This window comes from Protomyctophum parallelum, assembly GCF_964188405.1.
Source record: "Protomyctophum parallelum genome assembly, chromosome: 22".
Taxonomy (NCBI): domain Eukaryota; kingdom Metazoa; phylum Chordata; class Actinopteri; order Myctophiformes; family Myctophidae; genus Protomyctophum; species Protomyctophum parallelum.
Window position 1 is genome coordinate 32928657 of NC_139714.1, and position 27588 is coordinate 32956244.

The window sequence follows — 27588 nt, forward strand, 5'->3', positions numbered from 1 at the left end:
AGAGAGGGTGAGTCACCCAGGGTGGTGTGGATGAAAGGAGAGAGGGTGAGTCACCCAGGGTGGTGTGGATGAAAGGAGAGAGGGTGAGTCACCCAGGGTGGTGTGGATGAAAGGAGAGAGGGTGAGTCACCCAGGGTGGTGTGGATGAAAGGAGAGAGGGTGAGTCACCCAGGGTGGTGTGGATGAAAGGAGAGAGGGTGAGTCACCCAGGGTGGTGTGGATGAAAGGAGAGAGGGTGAGTCACCCAGGGTGGTGTGGATGAAAGGGGAGAGGGTGAGTCACCCAGGGTGGTGTGGATGAAAGGAGAGAGGGTGAGTCACCCAGGGTGGTGTGGATGAAAGGAGAGAGGGTGAGTAGAACCAGGGTGGTGTGGATGAAAGGAGAGAGGGTGAGTCACCCAGGGTGGTGTGGATGAAAGGGGAGAGGGTGAGTCACCCAGGGTGGTGTGGATGAAAGGAGAGAGGGTGAGTAGAACCAGGGTGGTGTGGATGAAAGGAGAGAGGGTGAGTCACCCAGGGTGGTGTGGATGAAAGGAGAGAGGGTGAGTCACCCAGGGTGGTGTGGATGAAAGGAGAGAGGGTGAGTCACCCAGGGTGGTGTGGATGAAAGGAGAGAGGGTGAGTCACCCAGGGTGGTGTGGATGAAAGGAGAGAGGGTGAGTCACCCAGGGTGGTGTGGATGAAAGGAGAGAGGGTGAGTCACCCAGGGTGGTGTGGATGAAAGGAGAGAGGGTGAGTCACCCAGGGTGGTGTGGATGAAAGGAGAGAGGGTGAGTCACCCAGGGTGGTGTGGATGAAAGGAGAGAGGGTGAGTCACCCAGGGTGGTGTGGATGAAAGGAGAGAGGGTGAGTCACCCAGGGTGGTGTGGATGAAAGGAGAGAGGGTGAGTCACCCAGGGTGGTGTGGATGAAAGGAGAGAGGGTGAGTCACCCAGGGTGGTGTGGATGAAAGGAGAGAGGGTGAGTCACCCAGGGTGGTGTGGATGAAAGGAGAGAGGGTGAGTCACCCAGGGTGGTGTGGATGAAAGGAGAGAGGGTGAGTAGAACCAGGGTGGTGTGGATGAAAGGAGAGAGGGTGAGTCACCCAGGGTGGTGTGGATGAAAGGGGAGAGGGTGAGTCACCCAGGGTGGTGTGGATGAAAGGAGAGAGGGTGAGTAGAACCAGGGTGGTGTGGATGAAAGGAGAGAGGGTGAGTCACCCAGGGTGGTGTGGATGAAAGGAGAGAGGGTGAGTCACCCAGGGTGGTGTGGATGAAAGGAGAGAGGGTGAGTCACCCAGGGTGGTGTGGATGAAAGGAGAGAGGGTGAGTCACCCAGGGTGGTGTGGATGAAAGGAGAGAGGGTGAGTCACCCAGGGTGGTGTGGATGAAAGGAGAGAGGGTGAGTCACCCAGGGTGGTGTGGATGAAAGGAGAGAGGGTGAGTCACCCAGGGTGGTGTGGATGAAAGGAGAGAGGGTGAGTCACCCAGGGTGGTGTGGATGAAAGGAGAGAGGGTGAGTCACCCAGGGTGGTGTGGATGAAAGGAGAGAGGGTGAGTCACCCAGGGTGGGTGGTGTGGATGAAAGGAGAGAGGGTGAGTCACCCAGGGTGGTGTGGATGAAAGGAGAGAGGGTGAGTCACCCAGGGTGGTGTGGATGAAAGGAGAGAGGGTGAGTCACCCAGGGTGGTGTGGATGAAAGGAGAGAGGGTGAGTCACCCAGGGTGGTGTGGATGAAAGGAGAGAGGGTGAGTCACCCAGGGTGGTGTGGATGAAAGGAGAGAGGGTGAGTCACCCAGGGTGGTGTGGATGAAAGGAGAGAGGGTGAGTCACCCAGGGTGGTGTGGATGAAAGGAGAGAGGGTGAGTCACCCAGGGTGGTGTGGATGAAAGGAGAGAGGGTGAGTCACCCAGGGTGGTGTGGATGAAAGGAGAGAGGGTGAGTCACCCAGGGTGGTGTGGATGAAAGGAGAGAGGGTGAGTCACCCAGGGTGGTGTGGATGAAAGGAGAGAGGGTGAGTCACCCAGGGTGGTGTGGATGAAAGGAGAGAGGGTGAGTCACCCAGGGTGGTGTGGATGAAAGGAGAGAGGGTGAGTCACCCAGGGTGGGTGGTGTGGATGAAAGGAGAGAGGGTGAGTCACCCAGGGTGGTGTGGATGAAAGGAGAGAGGGTGAGTCACCCAGGGTGGTGTGGATGAAAGGAGAGAGGGTGAGTCACCCAGGGTGGTGTGGATGAAAGGAGAGAGGGTGAGTCACCCAGGGTGGTGTGGATGAAAGGAGAGAGGGTGAGTCACCCAGGGTTGTGTGGATGAAAGGAGAGAGGGTGAGTACAGTACAGTACAGTACAGTACAGTACAGTACAGTACAGTACAGTACAGTACAGTACAGTACAGTACAGTACAGTACAGTACAGTACAGTACAGTACAGTACAGTACAGTCACTGTCACAACCAAAATCATCATATATACAGTTGATATGTGTGTATATGTTAGGCTGCGCAACAGTGACACTTGGTGGTGAAAACCAACAAAACGTTATTTTCGTGCTCGGACACAGCCAGCCAGCCAGCCAGCCAGGAACACAGTCAGCCAGCCAGGGACCCACATAGCTGTCTTGAGTTGAGCTATGAGTTTATAGCACAGGCAGACTCTTCACATACTAGAGCATGTCTGGAATAAGTGTCAGAGCTGGAATCGACATGTAAATGTCGATTAAAAAAGGTGTAATGTTAGAGACCACAGAAGACATGTGAATATGAAATAAATGCTTAAACATGTAGCTAGGTGTAATGTTAGAGTCCATAGAAGACATGTGAATATGAAATAAATGCTTAAACATGTAGCTAGGTGTAATGTTAGAGTCCACAGAAGACATGTGAATATGAAATAAATGCTTAAACATGTAGCTAGGTGTAATGTTAGAGTCCACAGAAGACATGTAAATATGAAATAAATGCTTAAACATACTGTTTACAACCAACCACTACTGTTTACAACCAACCACTACTGTTTACAAACAACCACTACTGTTTACAAACAACCACTACTGTTTACAAACAACCACTAATGTTTACAAACAACTGTAGCTAGGTGTAATGTTAGAGTCCAGAGAAGTGAACCTTTCAAGCCTGTTTTCTCAACTCGCTGTTTCTCTGCAAGATATTACTCTATAAGCCATATCTCCACAACTGGAGGGTCAAACTGAACAACCAATATGTCAATTTGAAGCTACGATTCCCTGCTTTCATATGACATGAAAAAAAAAATTCAATGGCAGCGTCCCTCAGTCAAATGTAGTCACATATGTTCCAATGGCACAAACACAATTAAATCATTTATCGCATGTATTTGTGTGACAATCGTCAACTTAAATGTGTAATGGTGAGAGCAACACGTAGCCGCCCGCTGGCCTGTTCTCGCAGGTCATCCTTGACTCATCCTGTACTGTACTGTACTGTACTGTACTGTACTGTACTGTACTGTACTGTACTGTACTGTACTGTACTGTACTGTACTGTAACCGTCCGCTGGCCTGTTCTCGCAGGTCATCCTTGACTCATCCTGTACTGTACTGTACTGTACTGTACTGTACTGTACTGTACTGTACTGTACTGTACTGTACTGTACTGTACTGTACTGTACTGTACTGTACTGTACTGTACTGTACTGTAACCGTCCGCTGGCCCGTTCTGGCAGGTCATCCTGGACTCAGGTAACGTAACGGTAACTGTTCTCAGGTCATCCTGGACTCGGGTAACGTAACGGTTACGTAACGGTAACGTAGCGGTAACGTAACGGTAACTGTTCTCAGGTCATCCTGGACTCAGGTAACATAACGGTAACGTAACGGTAACTGTTCTCAGGTCATCCTGGACTCAGGTAACGTAACGGTAACGTAACGGTAACTGTTCTCAGGTCATCCTGGACTCGGGTAACGTAACGGTTACGTAACGGTAACGTAACGGTAACTGTTCTCAGGTCATCCTGGACTCAGGTAACGGTAACGTAATGGTAACTGTTCTCAGGTCATCCTGGACTCGGGTAACGTAACGGTAACATAACGGTAACTGTTCTCAGGTCATCCTGGACTCGGGGCATCACGTGCGTGCCGAGACGTACGGCGACCAGACCAGCCTGACCATCGACGTGACGGAGCGCGAGGACTCGGGAAACTACAAGATCGTCCTTCAGAACGAGGCGGGAGAGGCCACGGCGGCCGTCAAGGTCAAGGTCGTAGGTAAGACGCACACACATACGCACACATACGCACACATGGCCAGGCCCAGGAAATGAATCCCAATGCATTTTTCCCCATAGACATTTCAAAAAGTATTTAATTTATTTAAAGACCTTTTAAGCGTCGTACGAAGCCAACTGGAGTCGTGACAAATCATGACAACAAACACAATATTTTGGACTAAACAAATAATTACAAAGAAGAAAAACAAACAAAAAAAGTGTTGTAACCTGCCGTTTTCTTCTAGTTTCTAATTCTTTGTTCGGCCCAAAACATTGTGTTTATTGTCATGATTTGTCACGACAAGAGTTGGCATTGTTCCGCGGCGTATAAATGTCTTTAAATAAATATTTTCTGAAAAGTCTATGAGGAAAATGAACGGGGGTTTATTTTCCGGGTCTCTCGAGGGGGCGGGACTGCGACGCTCTACAGGGGCGTGGCCCAAAGCCTGTTAATAAAGTATTAAATCAATAAATAAATATAGCCTATACTCTTTTTTTTCCCCCAACTGAATGAGATGTTTTTTTAAATGTAATAGTAGAATTTAAATGTAGAAAAAAAAAATTGCTGGTGAAAACCGATTCAATAATCTGTATTATTTATTTTGAGACTGTTCCGATATGCTACAGATGAATGGCCCGTCCCTAGGAGAAACAGTATTGTAAAAGTAGCCGTCTACACACATTCTCAATGAACCGCGGCCTTGTGTTGTGTGCAGACATCCCAGACCCTCCTGAGGCTCCCCTGGTGCCCGTGGTGGGAGGTGACTGGTGCTCCATGACATGGGAACCTCCACTCTACGACGGAGGCTCACCCATATTAGGTAAGTATTATCATAAGACAAATGAAGGGTGTGGGTGAAAAGTAAATCCCTCACCCCCGGAACCACCTCCTTTTAGGAGCAATTCAAATTACGTTATTTTCCAATGGAAATATGGGGTCGTAGGCCTATTTTATTTATAATCGGGGACTAGACTATTTGACATCCATTTTTCCACAAATAAGTCTTATAATCAGAGTCGTCTCATATTCGGCACAGTACGGTATTATTAATTACCAGAATCAGGCTAACATCTGAATTGAATCTGTCAGAAAAGACAATTTCACCGGTCTCTGGGTCAGTAAAAACAGCAAAAATGAAACGATAAAACCAGGCATAGTTTGAATAGCTGGCTTGCACCTCTGAACAACTTTATAAGCAGGGCTGCACATAAGTGGTGCGCCACCGCGCATGCGTCGTCAAAATTCAAAATGCGCTGTCAATCAAGCGCCGGGAAGCGCTTCTGCGTACCAACAGCCGGGGCCGCCTAGAATGATTATTATGGCCAGAATACTAGTAAATTCTGTGGCGAGAGCATTTTCCACCGACTGCCACTCAAAGTGGCTACTGGCCCAATCACAGCGCGTCCTTACTCAAAAGGGGGAGGGCGGTTGACACAAAGAAAACCTGACACAAATAGTTTCGTCTTCTCCGTTTCAGATAGCAAACTACTGTAGTCCCCGGTGTAGAAGGGCATGCTTTGGATGCTTTGCACTCTTCCCATTTGCCGCTGTGCTTGTGTTTGTTTTCCGGCTGTTGGAGCAGCATGGTTGCTCGTGTGCGATGCTGTCTCAAAACCCGAATCCGAGGCAGAAACCATATTAGCGTCTCTCACAGCCTAGGCACCGGCCACCGACTTTTTACGGGTACTAAGGTTTTAGTTCCGACATAGTGGAGTGGGAAGAGTTTAAAGCATTGCGGACTGGCACTGCTGCTGCCCAACATGAACACCGTGTCTCGACATACTGTCCCTTATTATCGTAAAGTCGGGTAGTGTACACTGTTTATTTTTGCACCGAGGAGCCATGTGTGTCTGACTGTCTGACTACGTACGTCGCCTCAGCTAAAAACAAAAGGGAACTAGGGAAGCCTGATGTATGCTTCGCCGTACGATGTGTCGCATGTTAAAAAAATAGCTGATCTGCAAGCTCACAACGTGTCGCAACACGTTGTGAGCTAGTAGATTGGTTATTTAAATACAAAATAATAAAAAATCTAAATATTGCTTTGATGCTCATATTATCCTTAGGAAGTATTAAGTTGTTAACACACATGGACCTAGATTTTAGCAAATTTATATAATTTTTAATAATGGGATGAATCTACAACAAGAGCCATTCTAGGGCTAAATCTAGAGTTGCAATACCCTCCATTGACTCCCCACTCATCCAATAAATATTGTTTTGCTATAAGTTATTCATCCCTCTTTTATCCATCCGGCGAGACGGGTCGCCGCATTTTAGGAGCACCAAGCAACTCCTCCAGGTGCTCCTCTGAGTACTAGACCAAAAAGGTTGTGTGCAGCCCTGTTTATAAGCCACCCTTTGGTTCACGGTCCAAAACGTCTATAAACGGGGCCCAGCTAAACAAAACTAACCCTTTTAACGACCATCTCCGTTCCCTCTCGAGGCTACTTCGTGGAGAGGAAGAAGAAGCAGAGCTCCAGGTGGATGAGGCTGAACTTTGACCTGATCAAGGAGATCACGTTCGAACCCAAGAAGATGATAGAGGGCGTTCCGTACGAGGTGCGGATCTTTGCCGTCAACGCCATCGGCGTGTCCAAGCCCAGCGAGCCGTCCAAGGCCTTCATTCCCCTCGGTGAGACTCTCCAGCCAGACTCATGGATTTAACCCATTCTGACCTGAGATCAGATTCATACGAGGTTTTCCACTGGACACACACTGGTCTGATTAACCCATTCTGACCTGAGATCAGATTATAAAAATGTCAGTCGTTCTTCGATTTTTCAAAAATAGCAGACCCACAAGCTCGTATCGCGCCACTCGGTGGCGCGATATGAGCTTGTAGATCTGCTATTTTTCAATAGCTAAAGCATAACATGATGCTGACACCAAAATGGGTTCCCGTTCAGAATGGATTTAAATAAAAAATTAAATCTCACGTCTCAAACAGTAGGCACCGTTTCCTAAACAGTTACACAATGTGTAAATTAAATGATGACTGAGGCTTCAACGTTTTTGCTTTTATGGAAGACGCTTATAATGCTAGTTTGACCACTTGAAATGCTCTAGCCAAAGTAGCCTATTCTACAAGCTCTCAATGTGTCGCAGACTCATTGGGAGCGCATGGCTCAACCCCCACACACTCCTAAAAGTGCTGTGACCTCCACTGTGACCTCCACTGGGACACCCAGGAGCTTTGGAGGATATTAAATATGCCTTTATAATGGCTGCCAAATCATCTCCGGATTAGAGGTTTAGGAGATCAGGGGATGTGGACGGGGAGCGTCGGGGAGGAGTAAAAATAAGATTCCTCAATGTAAGAATAGACAGCAGGAGCTTAATGGCCCCTATGGCCCTAATGAGATCTGATGAACAGACTGAACTCATACCTCGCAGAGAGAGAGAGAGAGAGAGAGAGACTGCTCACTTCACCATAACTCACTATAATAATGTAAATGGCTTTACATTACAGTATACACAGTATCAGTAAGGCGAGAAGCGGCGAGGTCGCCTGGGTGACGGCAGACTGCTGTACGAGCCCTGGCGCTTTGGCATGGGGGGGGGGGGGGGGGTCAGGTCAACATATGGAATGAATTCTGTACTGGCCATGTATGGAGAGGGTCTTGAGTGTACAGGGTTTGATGAGGTCAGATCAACATATGGAGCATATCAGCTCCATATATGGAGATCAGATCTAAGGCTTTGAGGTCAGATGTAGAGTTTCTGGCCGGCTCCATATATGGAGATGGAGAGCTAAGGGTCTCCATGATGTCACAAGATGTCACGAGGCGGACCATATATGGAGGCGTGACCATACATGGAGACGTGATGTCACGAGGCGTGACCATATATGGAGGCATGGGTGACTATTAACTAATGGACGGACGGGAGATTGAGGTTTTCATAGTAAAAGCGACCTACCGTCGCAATAAAAGCTTATAGAAAACCTCATCTCCATCCATGTCAGGTTTCTGTGACATAGTAGCGATTTTTTCCTCCTGGATGGTTTGGAATGTAAACACATGTCTTTTGGTTCGGCGGCGATCCACACATTGTTAACAGCAGACCCGAGTCGCAAGTACAAGCCCCCGACTGGCAAAATGGATCGCAGAACTGTGATTATTCTTTGCTTGCTACTGTCGGGAGATGTCCATTTCAACCCTGGACCGATTACTCGTTCACAAGCGAGACTGCACTTACAGCAGCAACAGTTGCTTCCGCAAACAGCGACCGTTTCCATCGCTACGCGCCACGGCTTCCACGCCCTCCAGAGCGCCGCCTCCACCACGGAATGGTCCACGGACGCAACTTCAAGATCGGCGCGGGATACCGCTGCAGGCGTCTTGTTTGCTGGGACCGACCCAACGGCAGCGATCATCGAGGAACATCCCCCCCTCCCCCACACCCCCAGTCAATCCAGGGCCACTGAGGACAATGGACCACCACCCTCCCCCATCCCCACCCCAGCCGCGGACCCAGTATCACTGTCTACAGTCAACACGGCCACCATAAGGATGGATCTGACTACAGGCATTACCAGGTTCAACGGCGCCCCCCCCCACATTCCACCGCCCCTCCCCACTCACACTTCAGCCACGGACATTCCACCGCCCATCCCCAGTCACACCTCAGACTACTTCATCACCGACGAAATTAACACAATCGTCGCAACCAACGGCCTTCACCTGTTCCATTTGAATGTAAATAGCCTCAGCCCTAAACTGGCTGAAATCAGGCATCTCTTTCAAAACGGTAAGGCAAATATCCTGTGTTTCTCTGAGACAAAGCTGGACCAATCCACCAAGGATCCAGAGATAGAAATAGAACACTATACTATCATTAGGAACGACAGAAACAGGCATGGTGGTGGCGTGTGCATGTATATTCACAAAGACACTGAATATGTTACTCGTACTGACTTACAGCATGATGAAATTGAAACTGTGTGGGTTGAATTAATTTTCAAAAATGCTAAATCAGTATTAGTTGGCACCGTCTATAGACCGCCCGATCAGAATGGTTTCTATGATATACTTGAGGGGTGCTTGGCTGGGGAGGATTGTGTAGAGAAAATCCTGATTGGCGACTACAATACGGATATGCTTCGTAAGGAAGCACCTGTGTTTAAGTCATTTAGTCGTTTTTGTGATCTGCACGGTGTCAGTCAGCTAATTACCCAACCCACAAGAGTGTGTGATTCTACTCAAACTGTCATTGATCTCATTCTGACCTCGGACAAATCCAGAATCTCCAAGAAAGGGGTTATTGTATGTGGGCTCAGTGATCATTTTATGATTTTCTGTACCCGCAAAATACAAAAACTAAAGTATGACTGTCACAAAACAGTCATATCTAGGGACCTCAAAACCTACTCTAGTGAGGCCTTTAACCTTGAACTGGAGAGTCTGGATTGGTCCGATGTGCTCAGGAGCTCACTAGTCGAAGAAGCATGGCTTGGCTTTAAAACCAAATTTACATCAGTACTAAACATCATGGCTCCTTTGAGAACCATCAGGGTCAAAACCCGCTCGGAGCCATGGATGAATTCGGACATACTGACTGCAATGAAAGCCAGAGACAACAAATGCTCTGAACTTCTTAAATGCAAGTCCATGCTAGCCAAGCGCTTCGACAGTAATCTCCAAACCAAACTGTGCAACCTAAAAACCCAGTGTAACAAGCTAAGAAACGGTGTAATTGCCATGACCAAATCTGCCAAATGTAACTTTATCAATGATAAAGCCGAGGAAATCAAAAACAATCCTCGGGAACTCTGGAAGTTACTAAACAACCAACTAGGCTGTGGTCAGAAACTAAAAACCAGGTTTACTAACATAAACATCAAATCGAATAACACCCTCATCACTGACAAGCTTGATGTAGCCAACCACCTGAACATCTTCTTTACAAACATTGCAACAAAGCTGGTTAGCAAACTGCCCTCCCACTCTGGGCGTTTTGGTGTAGAGCACATCAAAGCCTTCTACAAAAACCTTGGTGTTTGTAAAGATGATTTCAAAATGGCAATGGTAACAACCGAGGAGGTACTTAAAAAACTGAGTGCCCTACAACCCCACAAGGCCACTGGCCATGACAATATCCCCTCCAAATTTCTCAGAGACTCAGCCTTTTCCATAGCTCCAGTCATCACCCACATAGTTAACCTCTCCATCAAACAGGGACAGGTCCCCCAAGATTTTAAACTGGCCAAAGTAACCCCCTTGTACAAAAAAGGGAGTAAATTAGAACCCGGCAACTACCGACCTATTTCTATTCTAAGCTCCATCTCGAAAGTGATGGAAAAAATAGTCTATGAACAGGTTGAAAAGTATCTTGCCACTAATAAATTGCTGTACGAGTTCCAATCTGGTTTCAGAACATCCCACTCCACTGACACATGCCTCCTCTATTTGAGCGACCACATCAAACACGAGGTGGACGCTGGAAAATACTGCGGCATGGTCATGCTGGACCTCCAAAAGGCTTTTGACACCGTGAACCACTCCATACTGGTTAACAAGCTTAAAGCTATTGGTTTTGATAGCACATCAGTGAGCTGGATGCAATCCTACCTGGAGGGGAGAGAACAGATGGTGGAGGTGAACGGAACACTGTCCCCTCCCCTCCCAGTGAGCTGTGGCGTCCCACAAGGAAGCATACTAGGGCCTTTACTGTTCCTAATATATGTTAATGACATGACTTCAGCTTGTGACTGCAACTTGTTCCTGTTCGCAGATGACTCAGCACTGCTGGTCTCGGACAGGAACAAACTGCAGGTTGAAAAGACCCTCAGCTCTGAACTCGGTAGAATCTGCACCTGGCTCGCTGATAACAAACTATCCTTACACCTGGGAAAAACTGAATCCATCCTCTTCGGATCAAATAGTAATCTCAGCAAGGCAGATGGCTTCTTGGTTAGAGTGGGTGACAATATTATCACACGAAAAGATCAAATTACCTACCTAGGTTCCATCCTGGAGGCCAATCTTTCCGGTGATAAGATGGCCACCAACGTAATCAAAAAAGTCAATCAAAGAACAAGATTCCTTTACAGGATCTCCTCACTGGTCAGCAAAAACACCTTGAAGACCTTAACAGGAGCCCTCGTACAAGGTTTCTTTGACTATGCATCCACCTCTTGGTACCACAGCACCTCAAAGGCCCTTAAAACAAGGCTCCAGACCTCCCAAAACAAACTGGTCAGGCTCCTACTTGGCCTCACCCCCCGAACCCACCTCACCCCTGCCCACTTTGACAGGCTGGGATGGCTTAGGGTCGTCGACAGAGTACAGCATCTTGCAATGGGTCTGGTCCACAAGATTCGATACACCACCAAGATACCCATGTACCTGTCTAAATACTTCCTTAATGTAAACGAAGTCCACACCCACAACACCAGAGGGAGTGCAACAAACCATGTACAACCCAGATTCGGCACAAACAAGGGACTAAATTCTTTTCGCTCCTATGCCACCAAAATGTGGAACGCCCTACCAACAGTCATTAAGACATGTGAATCCCTTGACTCCTTCAAAACCGCTCTCAAAGGGCACCTACGGATGGCTGCAATTCGAAACTGGCCTCTGTAAAATCTGAATCCCCCCCACCCCCCCACCCCATTTTCCCTCACTGTATATTGTATCTTTTCCCTTTTTTGCTTCCCATATGATGAATTTAGCTACATAGAAATGTCTATTTGTATGTCTCTAAATGTTTGTATGTCTTTAAATGTTTTGATGAATTGAACAATGTGGACCCTGTTGTAAACAAGTGTAATGCTTAATTGGGTCGTCCACTCACAGTTGACAGTCTTTGTATTGAGTTTGTGCTTAAAATGTACTGTAAATTCTACAAACTGTTAATAAATATTTCAATCAATCAATCAAATGTGACATACTAGCATCATGTGACATACTAGCATCATGTGACATACTAACTAGCATCATGTGATCAGACCGCGACCTCCCACCTTCAGGGCAAACACTCTAACCACAAGGTATGACCCGGCCTGGGATCGAACCCTGACCTCCCACCAGGCCCGGAGTGGAACTCCAAATCAGGCCGGGAGTTATACGCCCTGGCAGGCGTATAACACACCGCGCGCGCCGAAATTCTGGGGGCCCTTGGGGGACATTTTGGGGGCCTTTGGGGGCCTTTACAGTGCTGCAGCAACACTGCCTGAATTGAATTGAAATTGACTGTGGCTGGCCTGGCCTGAGCTTTAGGAGAGATTTGTTTTTTGCTGCGCACTTAAGCGCTGCGCTGCGCTGCGCTGCGCTGCGCTGCGCTGCGCTGCGCTGCTTGTGGCTGGCTGGCCTGACCTGATGCAAAAGAAAAAGAAAAAAAAAAGTTTTGTTTTGGACAGCCAGGCCACTAGGAGGCAGGCCACCGGGAATAGTCCCGGGTCCTCCCGACGGCCAAACCGGGCCTGCCTCACACATTAACCCATTCTGACCTGAGATCAGATTCAAAAAATGTCTTCTACGTCAGTCACTCAACGATTTTTCAAAAATAGCAGACCTACAAGCTCTTAGCGCGCCACTCGGTGGCGCGCTAAGAGCTTGTAGATCTGCTAGTTTTCGATAGCTAAAGCACAACATGATGCTAACACCAAAAGGGGTTCCCACCCAGAATGGGTTAACAGAACCATTCAATCTGTAAGGCACAATAATTATGTGCACCTGAGTCTATCTGTGAATGTGTCGGAACTCCATTTCCCACCAGCCGTAACCACCTGACTATCTGTGAATGTGTCGGAACTCCATTTCCCACCTGACTCCATCTGTGAATGTGTCGGAACTCCATTTCCCACCACCTGACTCTATCTGTGAATGTGTCTGAACTACATTTCCCACCTGACTATCTGTGAATGTGTCTGAACTACATTTCCCACCTGACTCTATCTGTGAATGTGTCTGAACTCCATTTCCCACCACCTGACTCTATCTGTGAATGTGTCTGAACTCCATTTCCCACCTGAATCTATCTGTGAATGTGTCGGAACTCCATTTCCCACCTGAATCTATCTGTGAATGTGTCTGAACTCCATTTCCCACCTGACTCTATCTGTGAATGTGTCTGAACTCCATTTCCCACCTGACTATCTGTGAATGTGTCGGAACTACATTTCCCACCTGACTCTATCTGTGAATGTGTCTGAACTCCATTTCCCACCTGACTCTATCTGTGAATGTGTCTGAACTCCATTTCCCACCTGACTCTATCTGTGAATGTGTCTGAACTCCATTTCCCACCACCTGACTCTATCTGTGAATGTGTCTGAACTCCATTTCCCACCTGACTATCTGTGAATGTGTCGGAACTCCATTTCCCACCTGACTCTATCTGTGAATGTGTCTGAACTCCATTCCCCACCTGACTCTATCTGTGAATGTGTCTGAACTACATTTCCCACCACCTGACTCTATCTGTGAATGTGTCTGAACTCCATTTCCCACCACCTGACTCTATCTGTGAATGTGTCTGAACTACATTTCCCACCAGCCGTAACCAGCGAGCCCACCATGCTGGTGGTGGATGATGTCACGGATACCACGGTGACCATGAAGTGGCGCCCCCCCGACACCATCGGAGCGGCCGGCCTGGACGGATACCTGGTGGAGTACTGCATCGAAGGAAGTGAGTCATAACCCTATACCCTATACCCTATACCCTATACCCTATACCCTATACCCTAACCCTATACCCTATACCCTATACCTGGTGGAGTACTGCATCGAAGGAAGTGAGTCACCCTATACCCTATACCCTATACCCTATACCTGGTGGAGTACTGCATCGAAGGAAGTGAGTCATAACCCTATACCCTATACCCTATACCCTAACCCTATACCTAACCCTATACCTGGTGGAGTACTGCATCGAAGGAAGTGAGTCACCCTATACCCTATACCCTAACCCTATACCCTAACCCTATACCTAACCCTATACCTGGTGGAGTACTGCATCGAAGGAAGTGAGTCACCCTATACCCTATACCCTATACCCTATACCCTAACCCTATACCCTATACCTGGTGGAGTACTGCATCGAAGGAAGTGAGTCACCCTATACCCTATACCCTATACCCTAACCCTATACCCTAACCCTATACCTGGTGGAGTACTGCATCGAAGGAAGTGAGTCATAACCCTATACCCTAACCCTATACCCTATACCTGGTGGAGTACTGCCTCGAAGGAAGTGAGTCACCCTATACCCTAACCCTATACCCTATACCTGGTGGAGTACTGCCTCGAAGGAAGTGAGTCATAACCCTATACATAACCCTATACCCTAACCCTAAACCTGGTGGAGTACTGCATCGAAGGAAGTGAGTCACCCTATACCCTATACCCTAACCCTATACCCTATACCCTATACCCTATACCTGGTGGAGTACTGCATCGAAGGAAGTGAGTCACCCTATACCCTATACCCTAACCCTATACCCTAACCCCTAACCCTATACCTGGTGGAGTACTGCATCGAAGGAAGTGAGTCATAACCCTATACCCTATACCCTAACCCTATACCCTATACCCTAACCCTATACCCTAACCCTATACCCTAACCCTATACCCTAACCCTATACCCTATACCCTAACCCTATACCCTATACCCTAACCCTATACCCTAACCCTATACCCTAACCCTATACCCTAACCCTATACCCTATACCCTAACCCTATACCCTATACCCTAACCCTATACCCTAACCCTATACCCTAACCCTATACCCTATACCCTAACCCTATACCCTATACCCTAACCCTATACCCTAACCCTATACCTGGTGGAGTACTGCATCGAAGGAAGTGAGTCATAACCCTATACCCTATACCCTATACCCTAACCCTATACCCTAACCCTATACCCTAACCCTATACCCTATACCCTAACCCTATACCCTATACCCTATACCCTAACCCTATACCCTAACCCTATACCTGGTGGAGTACTGCATCGAAGGAAGTGAGTCACCCTATACCCTAACCCCTATACCTGGTGGAGTACTGCATCGAAGGAAGTGAGTCATAACCCTATACATAACCCTATACCCTATACCCTAACCCTATACCCTATACCCTAACCCTATACCCTATACCCTAACCCTATACCCTATACCCTATACCTGGTGGAGTACTGCATCGAAGGAAGTGAGTCATAACCCTATACCCTATACCCTAACCCTATACCTGGTGGAGTACTGCATCGAAGGAAGTGAGTCATAACCCTATACCCTATACCAGGGGTCGGCAACCGGCGGCTCAAGAGCCGCTTGCGGCTCTTGAGCACTCCCCTAGTGGCTCCCTGTAGCATTACAAAATAATCTATGAAAATGTATAATGTTTATTTTTTCACATTTTTATTTTTCATTTATGGTTTCTGTAGGAGGCCAAACGTGACAAGTTTCCCAATTTTGTAAAAAGTGTGTAGAATAAATATTATGATGGATTGCCTGTATGCTTAATCTGCAGTATAGCCCTGAAACATGACTGTCAGTCATGACGCAACAGCAGCCTGTTTTACGCAATCGCAGTCCAAACGTGTATATAAACATTCCGATTTAAAATATAAAGTCCTCGCCACATGTGCCACGGGAGTTAGAAATGTGCTGGTACAGCGATTAGCATTGCTGCATCCCGCGTTGTTTAATAAAAAGCATTTTTATCCGAGCGCCCCTTTTCTCAAACGGGGTTGGGAAACAGTTGCACACCGGGTGGGGGCGCGTAGTTGAAAGCCAATGGCCAGTAAATAACTGCTCGGATAAAAATGCTTTTTATTAAACAACGCGGGATGCAGCAATGCTAATCGCTGTACCAGCAACATTCTAACACCCGTGGCACATGTGGCGAGGACTTTATATTTGGAATCTGAATGTTTATGTACACGTTTACAATGTAAATGTAGCGATTGCGTAAAACAGGCTGCAGTTGCCATGACGCACCATGGCTAAATCTGCAGTGACAAACTATCAAACAATAAATAAAACGTGGCAAGCCATTCACAGACGGTGACTATATGAAGGAGTCATATAGACGTTTTATTATCTCCCGGGTTGCAACGAAACAGCAAAGCAGCAGCCAGCAGTGGTGGAGTTTAAAGCTGCGATCTTCTTCTTAAAAGTTTGCTCCCTTCTGCCTTCCCACACACTTGTGTGGAAAACATGGAATGCTCTTCCAGACAATTATGTGAACATGAAGAAACTCGCATTTGGAGTATTATCCATCTTTGGATCAACGTACTTTTGTGAGCAGATATTCTCAAACATGAACTACATTAAATCCAAATACCGCACACGCCTCACCGATGAGAGCTTGCAGTCGTGTGTGAAGATTAAAGTGACATTTTACATGCCCAATGTTGAGAAGCTCTCCAGCAATGTCCACACACAGAAATCACATTAAACGCGTAAGAACACAATGCAAAAAACATGGCATAATAATGGAGGGTGCGTTGACTGCGTTCGGAAATGCGCACCGGGAGCGCACTCGCCTATTAGTTTGCATTGCACAGTGCGCTATTTCCGAACGGGCTTGAACCATAGCGCACTTTTTATTTTGATAGATAGGCTAATATCCACTTGCAGCCCTGTTGTCTTCATTATATAAGCATTTTAAGGCTTACATTTTTTTTGCGGCTCCAGATAGATTTTGAATAAATTTTTTTGGTCGAAAATGGCTCATTCAACATCTTGGGTTGCCGACCCCTGCCCTATACCCTAACCCCTATACCCTATACCTGGTGGAGTACTGCATCGAAGGAAGTGAGTCACCCTATACCCTATACCCTAACCCTATACCCTATACCCTAACCCTATACCCTATACCTGGTGGAGTACTGCATCGAAGGAAGTGAGTCACCCTATACCCTATACCCTAACCCTATACCCTATACCCTAACCCTATACCCTATACCTGGTGGAGTACTGCATCGAAGGAAGTGAGTCATAACCCTATACCTAACCCTATACCCTAACCCTATACCTGGTGGAGTACTGCATCGAAGGAAGTGAGTCATAACCCTATACCTAACCCTATACCCTAACCCTATACCTGGTGGAGTACTGCATCGAAGGAAGTGAGTCATAACCCTATACCTAACCCTATACCCTAACCCTATACCTGGTGGAGTACTGCATCGAAGGAAGTGAGTCATAACCCTATACCCTAACCCTATACCTGGTGGAGTACTGCATCGAAGGAAGTGAGTCATAACCCCTATACCTAACCATATACCCTAACCCTATACCTGGTGGAGTACTGCATCGAAGGAAGTGAGTCATAACCCTATACCCTAACCCTATACCTGGTGGAGTACTGCATCGAAGGAAGTGAGTCATAACCCTATACCCTAACCCTATACCCTAACCCTATACCTGGTGGAGTACTGCATCGAAGGAAGTGAGTCAGAACCCTATACCTAACCCTATACCCTAACCCTATACCTGGTGGAGTACTGCATCGAAGGAAGTGAGACACCCTATACCCTATACCCTAACCCTATACCCTATACCCTAAACCTGGTGGAGTACTGCATTCATCCATTCATTCAAGATGTATTTCATTCTATCGCAGTTGAACTCATTTGACGCGTCGCCACGTGATACAATGCAATACAACAACACCACACTACACTGAAAATAAATTACTAATTTAGGAATTGGGGAAAATAAAATAAGACGTTCACCTATGGCAGACTAATGTGAATTTTGTATTGTCTCTGCACTGAGCCTCACATTCATTTGAGTCCCTCGATCCCTCCCTGCCCAACCTGGCAACCACACACAGCTGATGAGTGGATCGTGTCCAATTCGGTGCTGACGGATAAGACCAAGTTCTGCCTCACTGGTCTCCCACCCGGGTCCAAGATCCTGGTCCGTGTGAGCGCCCTGAACGCAGCCGGGGCCAGCTCTCCACGGACGCTTCAACACTCCATCCTCGTCAAAGAGGTTATCGGTGAGCTCACAGTCCACACCCACAACACCAGAGGGAGCTCAACAAACCATGTACAACCCAGATTCGGCACAAACAAGGGACTAAATTATTTTCGCTCCTATGCCACCAAAATGTGGAACGCCCTACCAACAGTCATTAAAGGTTTTATGACATTAATTTTCATTTATTTTTCTTTTTTCTTTTAGGTTTTATGACCTCAATTACACCCAAAAAACCTGAACTTTGAACATTCAGTGGATTTTCTGTGGTCTGAAGTTTTCTTTGGGGTTTGGAAGGCCTTTGAGCTACAATGAAAACAGGCAACACAGTGAAACAGTGACATCTGCTGGCAAATCCCATTGACATATATGGGATTTGCAGTAAGTGATGTCACTTACTGCCGGCAAATCAGAGCACCTGTTTGAGCCAGAAAACCCCAGCTCACAGAAAATCTATGTCTAATGTTTTTTGGGTGCAATTGAGATTAGAAACCTAAAAAAAATAACAATTCCAAAACCTTTTTTTTAATGTCACAATCCCTTTAAGACATGTGAATCCCTTGACTCCTTCAAAACCGCTCTCAAAGGGCACCTACGGACAGCTGCAATTCGAAACTGGCCCCCGTAAAATCTGTTTTAGATAAAAAGTTTTTCAACAATACAATTTTGCTATATCTTTTGTGTAGATATCATGTTAAAAAACCCCAGAACTGCAACAACACCTCAAGTTCCATTCTAGTCTGAACTAGAGAGAACTAGTCCTTCATATTTCTCTCTGTACAGTTTTAAAAGTCTTTCTGCTCACACACACACACACACACACACACACACACACACACACACACACACACACACACACACACACACACACACACACACACACACACACACACACACACACACACACACACACACACACACACACACACACACACACACACACACACACACACACACTCTCTCTCTCTCCCCTTCAGAACCACCCAAGATTCGCATCCCGCGACACCTGAAGCAGACCTACACCCGAAAGGTTGGAGAGGCGGTCAACCTTGTGGTACCATTTCTGGTAAGGCTATTGGAGAACGCAGTGAGTCACATGGTTCCATTTCTGGTAAGGCTATTGGAGAACGCAGTGAGTCACATGGTTCCATTTCTGGTAAGGCTATTGGAGAACGCAGTGAGTCACATGGTTCCATTTCTGGTAAGGCTATTGGAGAACGCAGTGAGTCACATGGTTCCATTTCTGGTAAGGCTATTGGAGAACGCAGTGAGTCACATGGTACTCAGAAAGCAGAACCATGAGTGTTGTTTTTGGCAGCAGATTTCAATTTTAGTTTTAGTCATAGTCTCTTGAATAGTTTTCATTTAGTTTTAGTCACCTGGAATGTTTTAGTGTTATAGTCTATAGTGTAACGATTCACGATACATTTTAACATACATGGTTGACGATACATACATGGACGATATTAGTTCAGTATGGTGATACGATACGATTCAATGATGTGAAATCGATACAGTAACTATTTAAAATACATTGCCACTATTTTAAACTAAGTAATTAAACCCCTCTTTTTCTTTTTTCTTCTAAAAATTGCTACATACCACGCACAAAAATGTAGTATTGATATAAAATGTAGTATTGAATAAATGTCATAAGGTTTTAGTCGACTAAATCTACAGTTGATTTAGTCGACTAAAATGTATTTTATCGGGTCTTGATGCCGTCGTAATGACTGTTTTTACACTTGCTGAAAATAGCAGATCTACAACTTGTAGATCTGCTGTTTTCAGCATGCAACCAAGTGTAAAATTACTTATACTGGATCTCTTGTCCACTAGTCCTGTAGCTGCCCTCGATGTGAAAGAATGGAAGAGGATTGGTCTCAACGGGTGTTTTTATTTCCTTTAGAAGTATGGATTTTACACCGTGAAAACTGGAAAAATAGAGAATAAATACTTTAACATTTCATAGTTTTCATTCAACAATAAAAGCAGTGCATTTGCATAATCACGTTAGTACAATCCAACAATAAGATACTTTATAGTCAGTTATAATTCAGTGATTCAATCCGTAGTAAAAGGCATCAACATAGAGACCCAGACAGGAATAAAGCAAAGTGAACCAAACAAAACATCATAGACCCAAACAAAACCAAACAAAAGCAATAAAGCCCAAAGTAAATAACAAACGAAAACCCAAAACAAACAATTCTAACCTTGCTCCGGCTATCGAGGGGCTAACATGCTGTTTGGACGCCGCCTGGAACCTTCAATACACCGTCACTCATCATTATATGTCAACACTGCGTGAAGCAGGCGGGCACTGTGGAAAACATAAACTGCTCAATCTACTGAAAGTGCAAATGTCTCGGTTCAACATTTACCGCATTAAAGTGTGAGAAGCGTTTCCAAACAAACATACCGTAAGGGTGGCCACGTATACGCACACGCCGTATAGTCTCTCTCTCCTGTCACTGTCTGACTGAGTGTGAATGAATGGGGCGTGCGTGAAGCGAGCGGTTTTAGGTGCGTGCCCGTGCGGTGACAGGGCACTTCAAAATAAAAGGTAAACCAAACGTACAAGAAGTGTCAAAATAAATATATCCCAACGCAATGTAAATAAACAAATCAACTTCAACAAAACATAATTGAAGTTAAAAACAGCAAGTGTCCCCGACACTTACAAGTCCCTTCCTAACATTTTAGTCTATTTTCATTTTGTTGACGAAATTGTCGGTATATTTAGTCTTAGTTTTAGTCATCATAGCTTAGTTTTTCATTCAGTTTCCGTTTAGTTATGTATTCCCATGCTCTTTTGTTCTTGCTTAATGTAAGTCGCTCTGGATTAAGAGCGTCTGATAAATGCCTAAATTGTAAATTGCAGGGAAAGCCCAGGCCGAAGGTGAGCTGGCTGAAAGAAGGGGAGCCCATCGACCAGGCACACGTCAGCATCCGTAACACCGACTGTGACAGCATCCTGTTCATCCGTAAGGCGGAACGCAGCCACTCTGGGAAGTACGACATGTCGGTGCAGGTCGAGAACCACAGCGACACGGCCATCCTTGACATCCAGATAGTGGGTGAGTGACTGATGGGGGTACGGTACGGTACGGTACGGTACGGTACGGTACGGTACGGTACAGTACAGTACAGTACGGTACGGTACAGTACGGTGCGGTACGGTACGGTACGGTACGGTACGGTACGGTACGGTACAGTACAGTACGGTACGGTACGGTACGGCACGGCACATCTACCAGTGGGTGAGTGGTGGGGGAACGGTACATCTCCTACCAGTTACTAAATGGCTCTTTTTCTGACCCAGAACCTTCCGTAAAAAACCAGAAACCTTCCAGAACCCATAACTGTTCTGTGATGGTCTTTTGTTTTTATGTTAACACTTTAAACCAGAACCACCCCTTAAAATACAACTCGGCAAAGCTTGTGCATCGGCTGCTTTTGCTATTCTGAGTTCTGAGCAGAATTAGGTTATGAGAACCTGGTCTGAAACAGAGCTGTAGTTTATGGAAAGAAATAATTCACTGTAAGTTAAAACTGTTTGTAAACGGTGTCTTTTTAAACGGTTGTTTTAGAGTACCTGCCTGGCCCTCCCCACTGTAAGTTAAAACTGTTTGTAAACGGTGTCTTTTTAAACGGTTGTTTTAGAGTACCTGCCTGGCCCTCCCCACTGTAAGTTAAAACTGTTTGTGTAATGTCTTTTTAAACGGTTGTTTAGACCTGCCTGGCTAAGTTAAAACTGTTTGTGTAATGTCTTTTTAAACGGTTGTTTAGACCTGCCTGGCTAAGTTAAAACCGTTTGTAAACGCAACGGTGTCTTTTTAAACGGTTGTCTTTAGACCTGCCTGGCCCTCCCCAGTGTGTGAAGATTGAAGAGGTTTGGGGAACAAACGTAGCTCTGGACTGGACTCCTCCAAAGGACAGCGGCAATTGCCCCATAACGGGCTACACCATCCAGAAAGCAGACAAGAAGACCATGGTAGGAAACCTGCTGTGACATGTCTGACGATGACTGTGATCCAGACGCCTCTAGATACACAGCTTCAGTATGTCCTTCAACCCGACACAGAAAATCACACCCGTGTGAACTGAGTGGTGCAACTACGTGCGGGGGTCCCTGGTGGGTCCCCGGAACTTCCAGACCCCCAGGGTGCCAGCCCGGGTTCCGGCGAGCCGCCCCGCGTCCGAAACGGCTGAGAAATGACAGAGTTACTGTGTGGGGGAATTAGCATTTAGCATTCTTTCTCTCTCTCTCTCTCTCTCATTAGCAGGCAACAGTGCAGCACTATCTCTCTCTCTCTCTGTTTCTAGCACAACGGCGCCACTTTTGCCCCTACTGGTACTCTGGACATAGGGAGCTGTTTATTGGAGTGGTTCCACCACTCAGAAATGTGACAGTCTACTGTAGCCTAAGTCCATCTAGTGGTGGAAAAAGTTACTTATCCCGTTCTGATCTGAGATCAGATTCATACAAGGTTTCCACTGGACACACACTGGTCTGATTAACCCATTCTGACCTGAGATCAGATTCTAAAAATGTCTGTTTGAAAATGACAGTTTTCTGAAAAAGCTATGTTTCTATGTCAGTCGTTCCTTGATTTTTCAAAAATAGCAGACCTACAAGCGCTATGAGCTTGTAGTATTCAATCAATCAATCAATCAATCAAAAACCTGAGTTTTCGTCTGTTTCTACTGCAGCCGCAGCAGCATTTATTGAATTAAGTGTAGCCTACATGCATGCTACTGCATGCAAACTGTTATAAAGTATTCAATCAATCAATACAAACACATTGTCTGAACTGCAGCCACAGCCAGGTCGGACACATTTTCTAAAGCATAAAGCACTGTGCAAACTTATAAACCTAATTCAGTCATCATCTGGCCCTTCCTATAGGCAGAACAGGCAGGTGCCATGAGAGGAGGGGGGCAATTAACAACCAAGCATGCATTATTTTTTAACTCATATATACATATCTTTACATCATTAATTGAAAAAAGCTCCTTCAAATGTTAAAGTTTTGACAAATCTAAGTTTGGGGCATCATAACACACCCTCTGACTGAACTGACATCTCATGTCAGTTCATGTGCTCGGTGCCCCCTAGCCCTCCAAGCAGAACCCAATGCTACTGAAGTTTCTGACATTTGTTCGACCCAGTGCATTGGGTCCTGTTGCACCACTACCATGCCACCTGGTACGCAGCCATTCTTAAACATAAACAACATGTTTAGCGCCTGTCTGCGCTCTGTGACGACATTTTTTCGTGTGAGCGTTTCTGAATATGTTTAGTATAAGTACCCATACATGCCGCTGCGAATATCTCCTGTGGCGCGGAAGCCGTTAAGTATTTTTAATCTTTGTTTGACCGATTTGGTCGCTTTGATTCTTCTCTTCCTTCCTTGTTTATTGACACCTCATTGTACCGCCTATCTGGCTAGCTAGTGGCGCTATAGCTATGACAGAGCAGATCAGAGGCAGGGACGTAGCCGCACAAGCCAACCGCACACCGGGAGGCGGTACAATAAACGGTAAACAAACAAGAAGAAATGAAGCGACCAAATCGGTCAAACAAAGATTAAAAATACTTAACGGCTTCCGCGCCACAGGAGATATTCGCAGCGGGATGTATAGGTACTTAAAGTTCCCGAATTCAGAATAACTCAAGCAAAAAAAGACCGTCACACGGCGCAGATTCCAGATGACCAGGGACCCAACATAAAACTCATCAAAATTTCAGAAAAGCTTTATGTAGGGTCCCGAAAGGGGCTAGGTGCCCCCCACCCCGGGGGACACCAAAAATCCTGCCTATAGGGCACCAAATTGCTAAGGGCCGGCACTGTAAAAAACGGATCGCCTGAACTGCAGCCCAGCCAGTGCAGCCAGGACAACATTTTCTAAACCAACATAAGTTCAACATTATACATCTGTCAATGTGGCCATGGTGGAAAAATAAATATAAATAAGATGAGATACTAGGCTATAGTCTCTGGTGGCCAGTGGTGGGTCACGCTGACTCGCGCATCTCAGCAGTGGAGAGAGAGAGAGAGAGAGAGAGAGAGAGAGAGAGAGAGAGAGAGAGAGAGAGAGAGAGAGAGAGAGAGAGAGCATCTCGCTCGTTCAAAAAGACAGCCTTCACCAAGTTCACCATTCTGTTGCTACTGCAGTCAGTGCTACAAGTTTTACAACAATTATACAAAAAATAGCATAGTGAAAAATAATTAAGCCTATAGCATAGGCAGACAGACGTGACAAATAAAACCAGCAGAACAAAATATGCCAGCTAAATGTCAATTTATCTTATATCTGTATTCCGTGCATGTTCAACATGATTGTTTTTTCTTTAAACAAACAAAAACAACTATGAATGAATGTTTAAACATGCCTGGAGAAGCCACTTGCAAGCCCCTTGAGGGTTTTTAGGCTTTCTCCTTCACATTTTTTATTGACCTTGTGTATCATTTTCAAAATATTTATGCATGTGAAAACAAACAAACAAACAACTGAACCAGTCAGTATTGCAGCCTAGTGAGCCTACCATACCAATAATTAGGAAATGTCCGACATGGAAAGCAAAAGGCAGCACTGCAGCCTCCCAAATCAGCTAATGCTAAATTATAGCTGTTTTATTGTAACATAATATTCGAGTTGGGTAGGATTGTAGCTCCTGGCTTAATCTGTCCCCAAATCAACCGGCGGAGGGTGTGCATGGTGGCAAGTTTAGACTTACCGAGGTGGAGTTCTTCCAGCTAGAGGAGAGGGCAGATCTTCGGACGGTCTTTGAATCACTTTGTTGTCTCCACCAGGCCGAAGGCATGGGGGGAGAGTATGTTTTGCACTCCGTCCGTCCGTGTGTCCGTCCGTGTGTGTGTGTGTCCGTCCGTGAGCAGCTAATCTCGGCCACCGTTAACCTGGTCGATGCCAAATTTTGCACACACACTTCCTGGATGCCAACGATGAACCTCTGCCCCAAACTTTCCAGAACGGCCTGTTATAGCGCCACCAGGAGGCCGCTTTGTGCAAAACAAGTTTTTGCACAGTACACCTACAGATTTTGTCCAAACATCACGCAAATTGGTACACAGTCTCTCTAGAGCCATTCAACAAAACCAGTCTTTCAGATTTCTCAGACTCCATCCTGATTGGTTAAGATTGGCTTCCAAAGTTCACAGGAGTGCTCAGTTTCAAACAAAATGCTGCAAATCATGAACACATCGCGTGATTTCCGTGAAATTGTGCACCCACATTCCCACTAGGCCGAGGACAAAATGCCACATGAACAATTTCAACTCAGCCTCAAGGTGGCGCTATAACTGGCCGAAAAGTGTTTTTACCTCTAACTGCACGGATCTGTGGATAACCTGGTGGAGACCTGTGCCCAGAAGGGCACTTTTTCTAGTTTTTCATTTGTTTTGCGCGCTTTTACTTTCCACAACAAAACACAACAGGAGTCAGGACGAGGTGTAACTATAGGGTCAACATTCAAATCACTAAACTGTCCGTGTGGGGCCACTGCTGACTGCTGAATAACAGGCTACTGCCTGCGCAGGTAGCCTCGGTACTGCTGACTGCTGAATAACAGGCTACTGCCTGCGCAGGTACAGTCTTGGTACTGCTGACTGCTGAATAACAGGCTACTGCCTGCGCAGGTAGCCTCGGTACTGCTGACTGCTGAATAACAGGCTACTGCCTGCGCAGGTAGCCTCGGTACTGCTGACTGCTGAATAACAGGCTACTGCCTGCGCAGGTAGCCTCGGTACTGCTGACTGCTGAATAACAGGCTACTTACTGCCTGCGCAGGTAGCCTCGGTACTGCTGACTGCTGAATAACAGGCTACTGCCTGCGCAGGTAGCCTCGGTACTGCTGACTGCTGAATAACAGGCTACTGCCTGCGCAGGTAGCCTCGGTACTGCTGACTGCTGAATAACAGGCTACTGCCTGCGCAGGTAGCCTCGGTCGAGCCGAGGTAGCCTCGGTACTGCTGACTGCTGAACTACAGGCTACTTGCAGGTAGCCTCGGTCCCAGGCTTACTGATCTGCGAAAATAAATCACTTGTGCAGGCAGGTGATTGTAAATTGGGAAATTAGAGAGCTGGCTGTGGCTATATAATATTACTGGGTAAAACTGCGTGTTTTGATACTGTTATTGTTATCTCTATTGTTGTGTTCTTACAGTATATCCTTACTGAATTGAAGCATATATACACATTACACAAGATTTTGGCAGGACATTTCTATTTTAGTTTTAGTCATTGTCTCTTGAAAAGTTTTAGTCACATTTTAGTCACCCGGAATGTTTTAGTGTCAGTCTATAGTTTTAGTCTACTAAATATCATAAGATTTTAGTCGACTAAATCTACAGTTGATTTAGTCGACTAAGATGTATTTTGACGGGCATTGATGCCGTCGAAATGACTGATTTTACACGTGCTGAAAATAGCCGATCTACAAGCTCACAACGTGTTGCAGTTGTGAACTTGTAGATCTGCTATTTTCAGCATGCAACCAATAATAAAATGACTTATTACTGGATATCTTGTCCACTAGTCCCTTCCTAACATTTTCCTAGTTTTTATTTGTTGACGAAATTGTCAGTATATAATTAGTCTTATAGTTTTAGTAATCGTAGCTTAGTTTTCATTTAGTTTCCATATAGTTTTCGTCAGTGAAAAAAGGTAGTCGACGAAAAAAATTTGTCTTATAGTTTTAGTCGACGAAATCAACACTGATTGTCACCATAATATAATAATAATAATAATAATCCATTTAATCTGCGTCACACAGGAGTGGTACACGTGCATTGATAATAATAATAATAATATTCCATTTAATCTGCGTCACACAGGAGTGGTACACGTGCATTGATGATAATAATAATAATATTCCATTTCATCTGCGTCACACAGGAGTGGTACACGTGCATTGATGATAATAATAATAATATTCCATTTAATCTGCGTCACACAGGAGTGGTACACGTCTACACGTGCATTGATAATAATAATCATAATAATAATAATATTCCATTCACACAGGAGTGGTACACGTGCATTGAGCACTACCACCGCACGTGCATCACCATCACAGAGCTGGTGGTGGGCAACGAGTACTACTTCAGGATCTACTCGGAGAACATGGTGGGACTCAGCGAGTGTGCCACTCAGACCAAGGACAGTGCGCTCATCGTTAAAGAAGGTATATATATGTGTGTGACAGTCTGTCTCTGTGGCACTTTGTCCTGTCTGTAACCAGTGTCTCCTGGTCTGTCCCTGTGGACACTTTGTCCTGTCTGTAACCAGTGTCTCCTGGTCTGTCCCTGTGGATACTTTGTCCTGTCTGTAACCAGTGTCTCCTGGTCTGTCCCTGTGGACACTTTGTCCTGTCTGTAACCAGTGTCTCCTGGTCTGTCCCTGTGGC

At 46.0% G+C, this 27588-nt stretch overlaps 1 protein-coding gene across 10 annotated transcripts in view; it reads left to right on the top strand.

Annotated features, from left to right (window-relative positions):
• Positions 1 to 27588, top strand: part of mybpc1 (myosin binding protein C1) — a 107902-nt gene that overhangs the window by 60956 nt on the left and 19358 nt on the right. For all 10 annotated transcript variants that reach the window (XM_083757980.1, XM_083757981.1, XM_083757976.1 and 7 more), the window contains 9 exons: positions 4054 to 4213; positions 4932 to 5036; positions 6663 to 6851; positions 13721 to 13855; positions 18010 to 18177; positions 19133 to 19221; positions 21040 to 21235; positions 22013 to 22152; positions 27207 to 27366. In XM_083757980.1, coding sequence (XP_083614106.1) covers positions 4054 to 4213; positions 4932 to 5036; positions 6663 to 6851; positions 13721 to 13855; positions 18010 to 18177; positions 19133 to 19221; positions 21040 to 21235; positions 22013 to 22152; positions 27207 to 27366 — 1342 coding nt within the window. The remainder of the gene's footprint in view (positions 1 to 4053; positions 4214 to 4931; positions 5037 to 6662; positions 6852 to 13720; positions 13856 to 18009; positions 18178 to 19132; positions 19222 to 21039; positions 21236 to 22012; positions 22153 to 27206; positions 27367 to 27588) is intronic.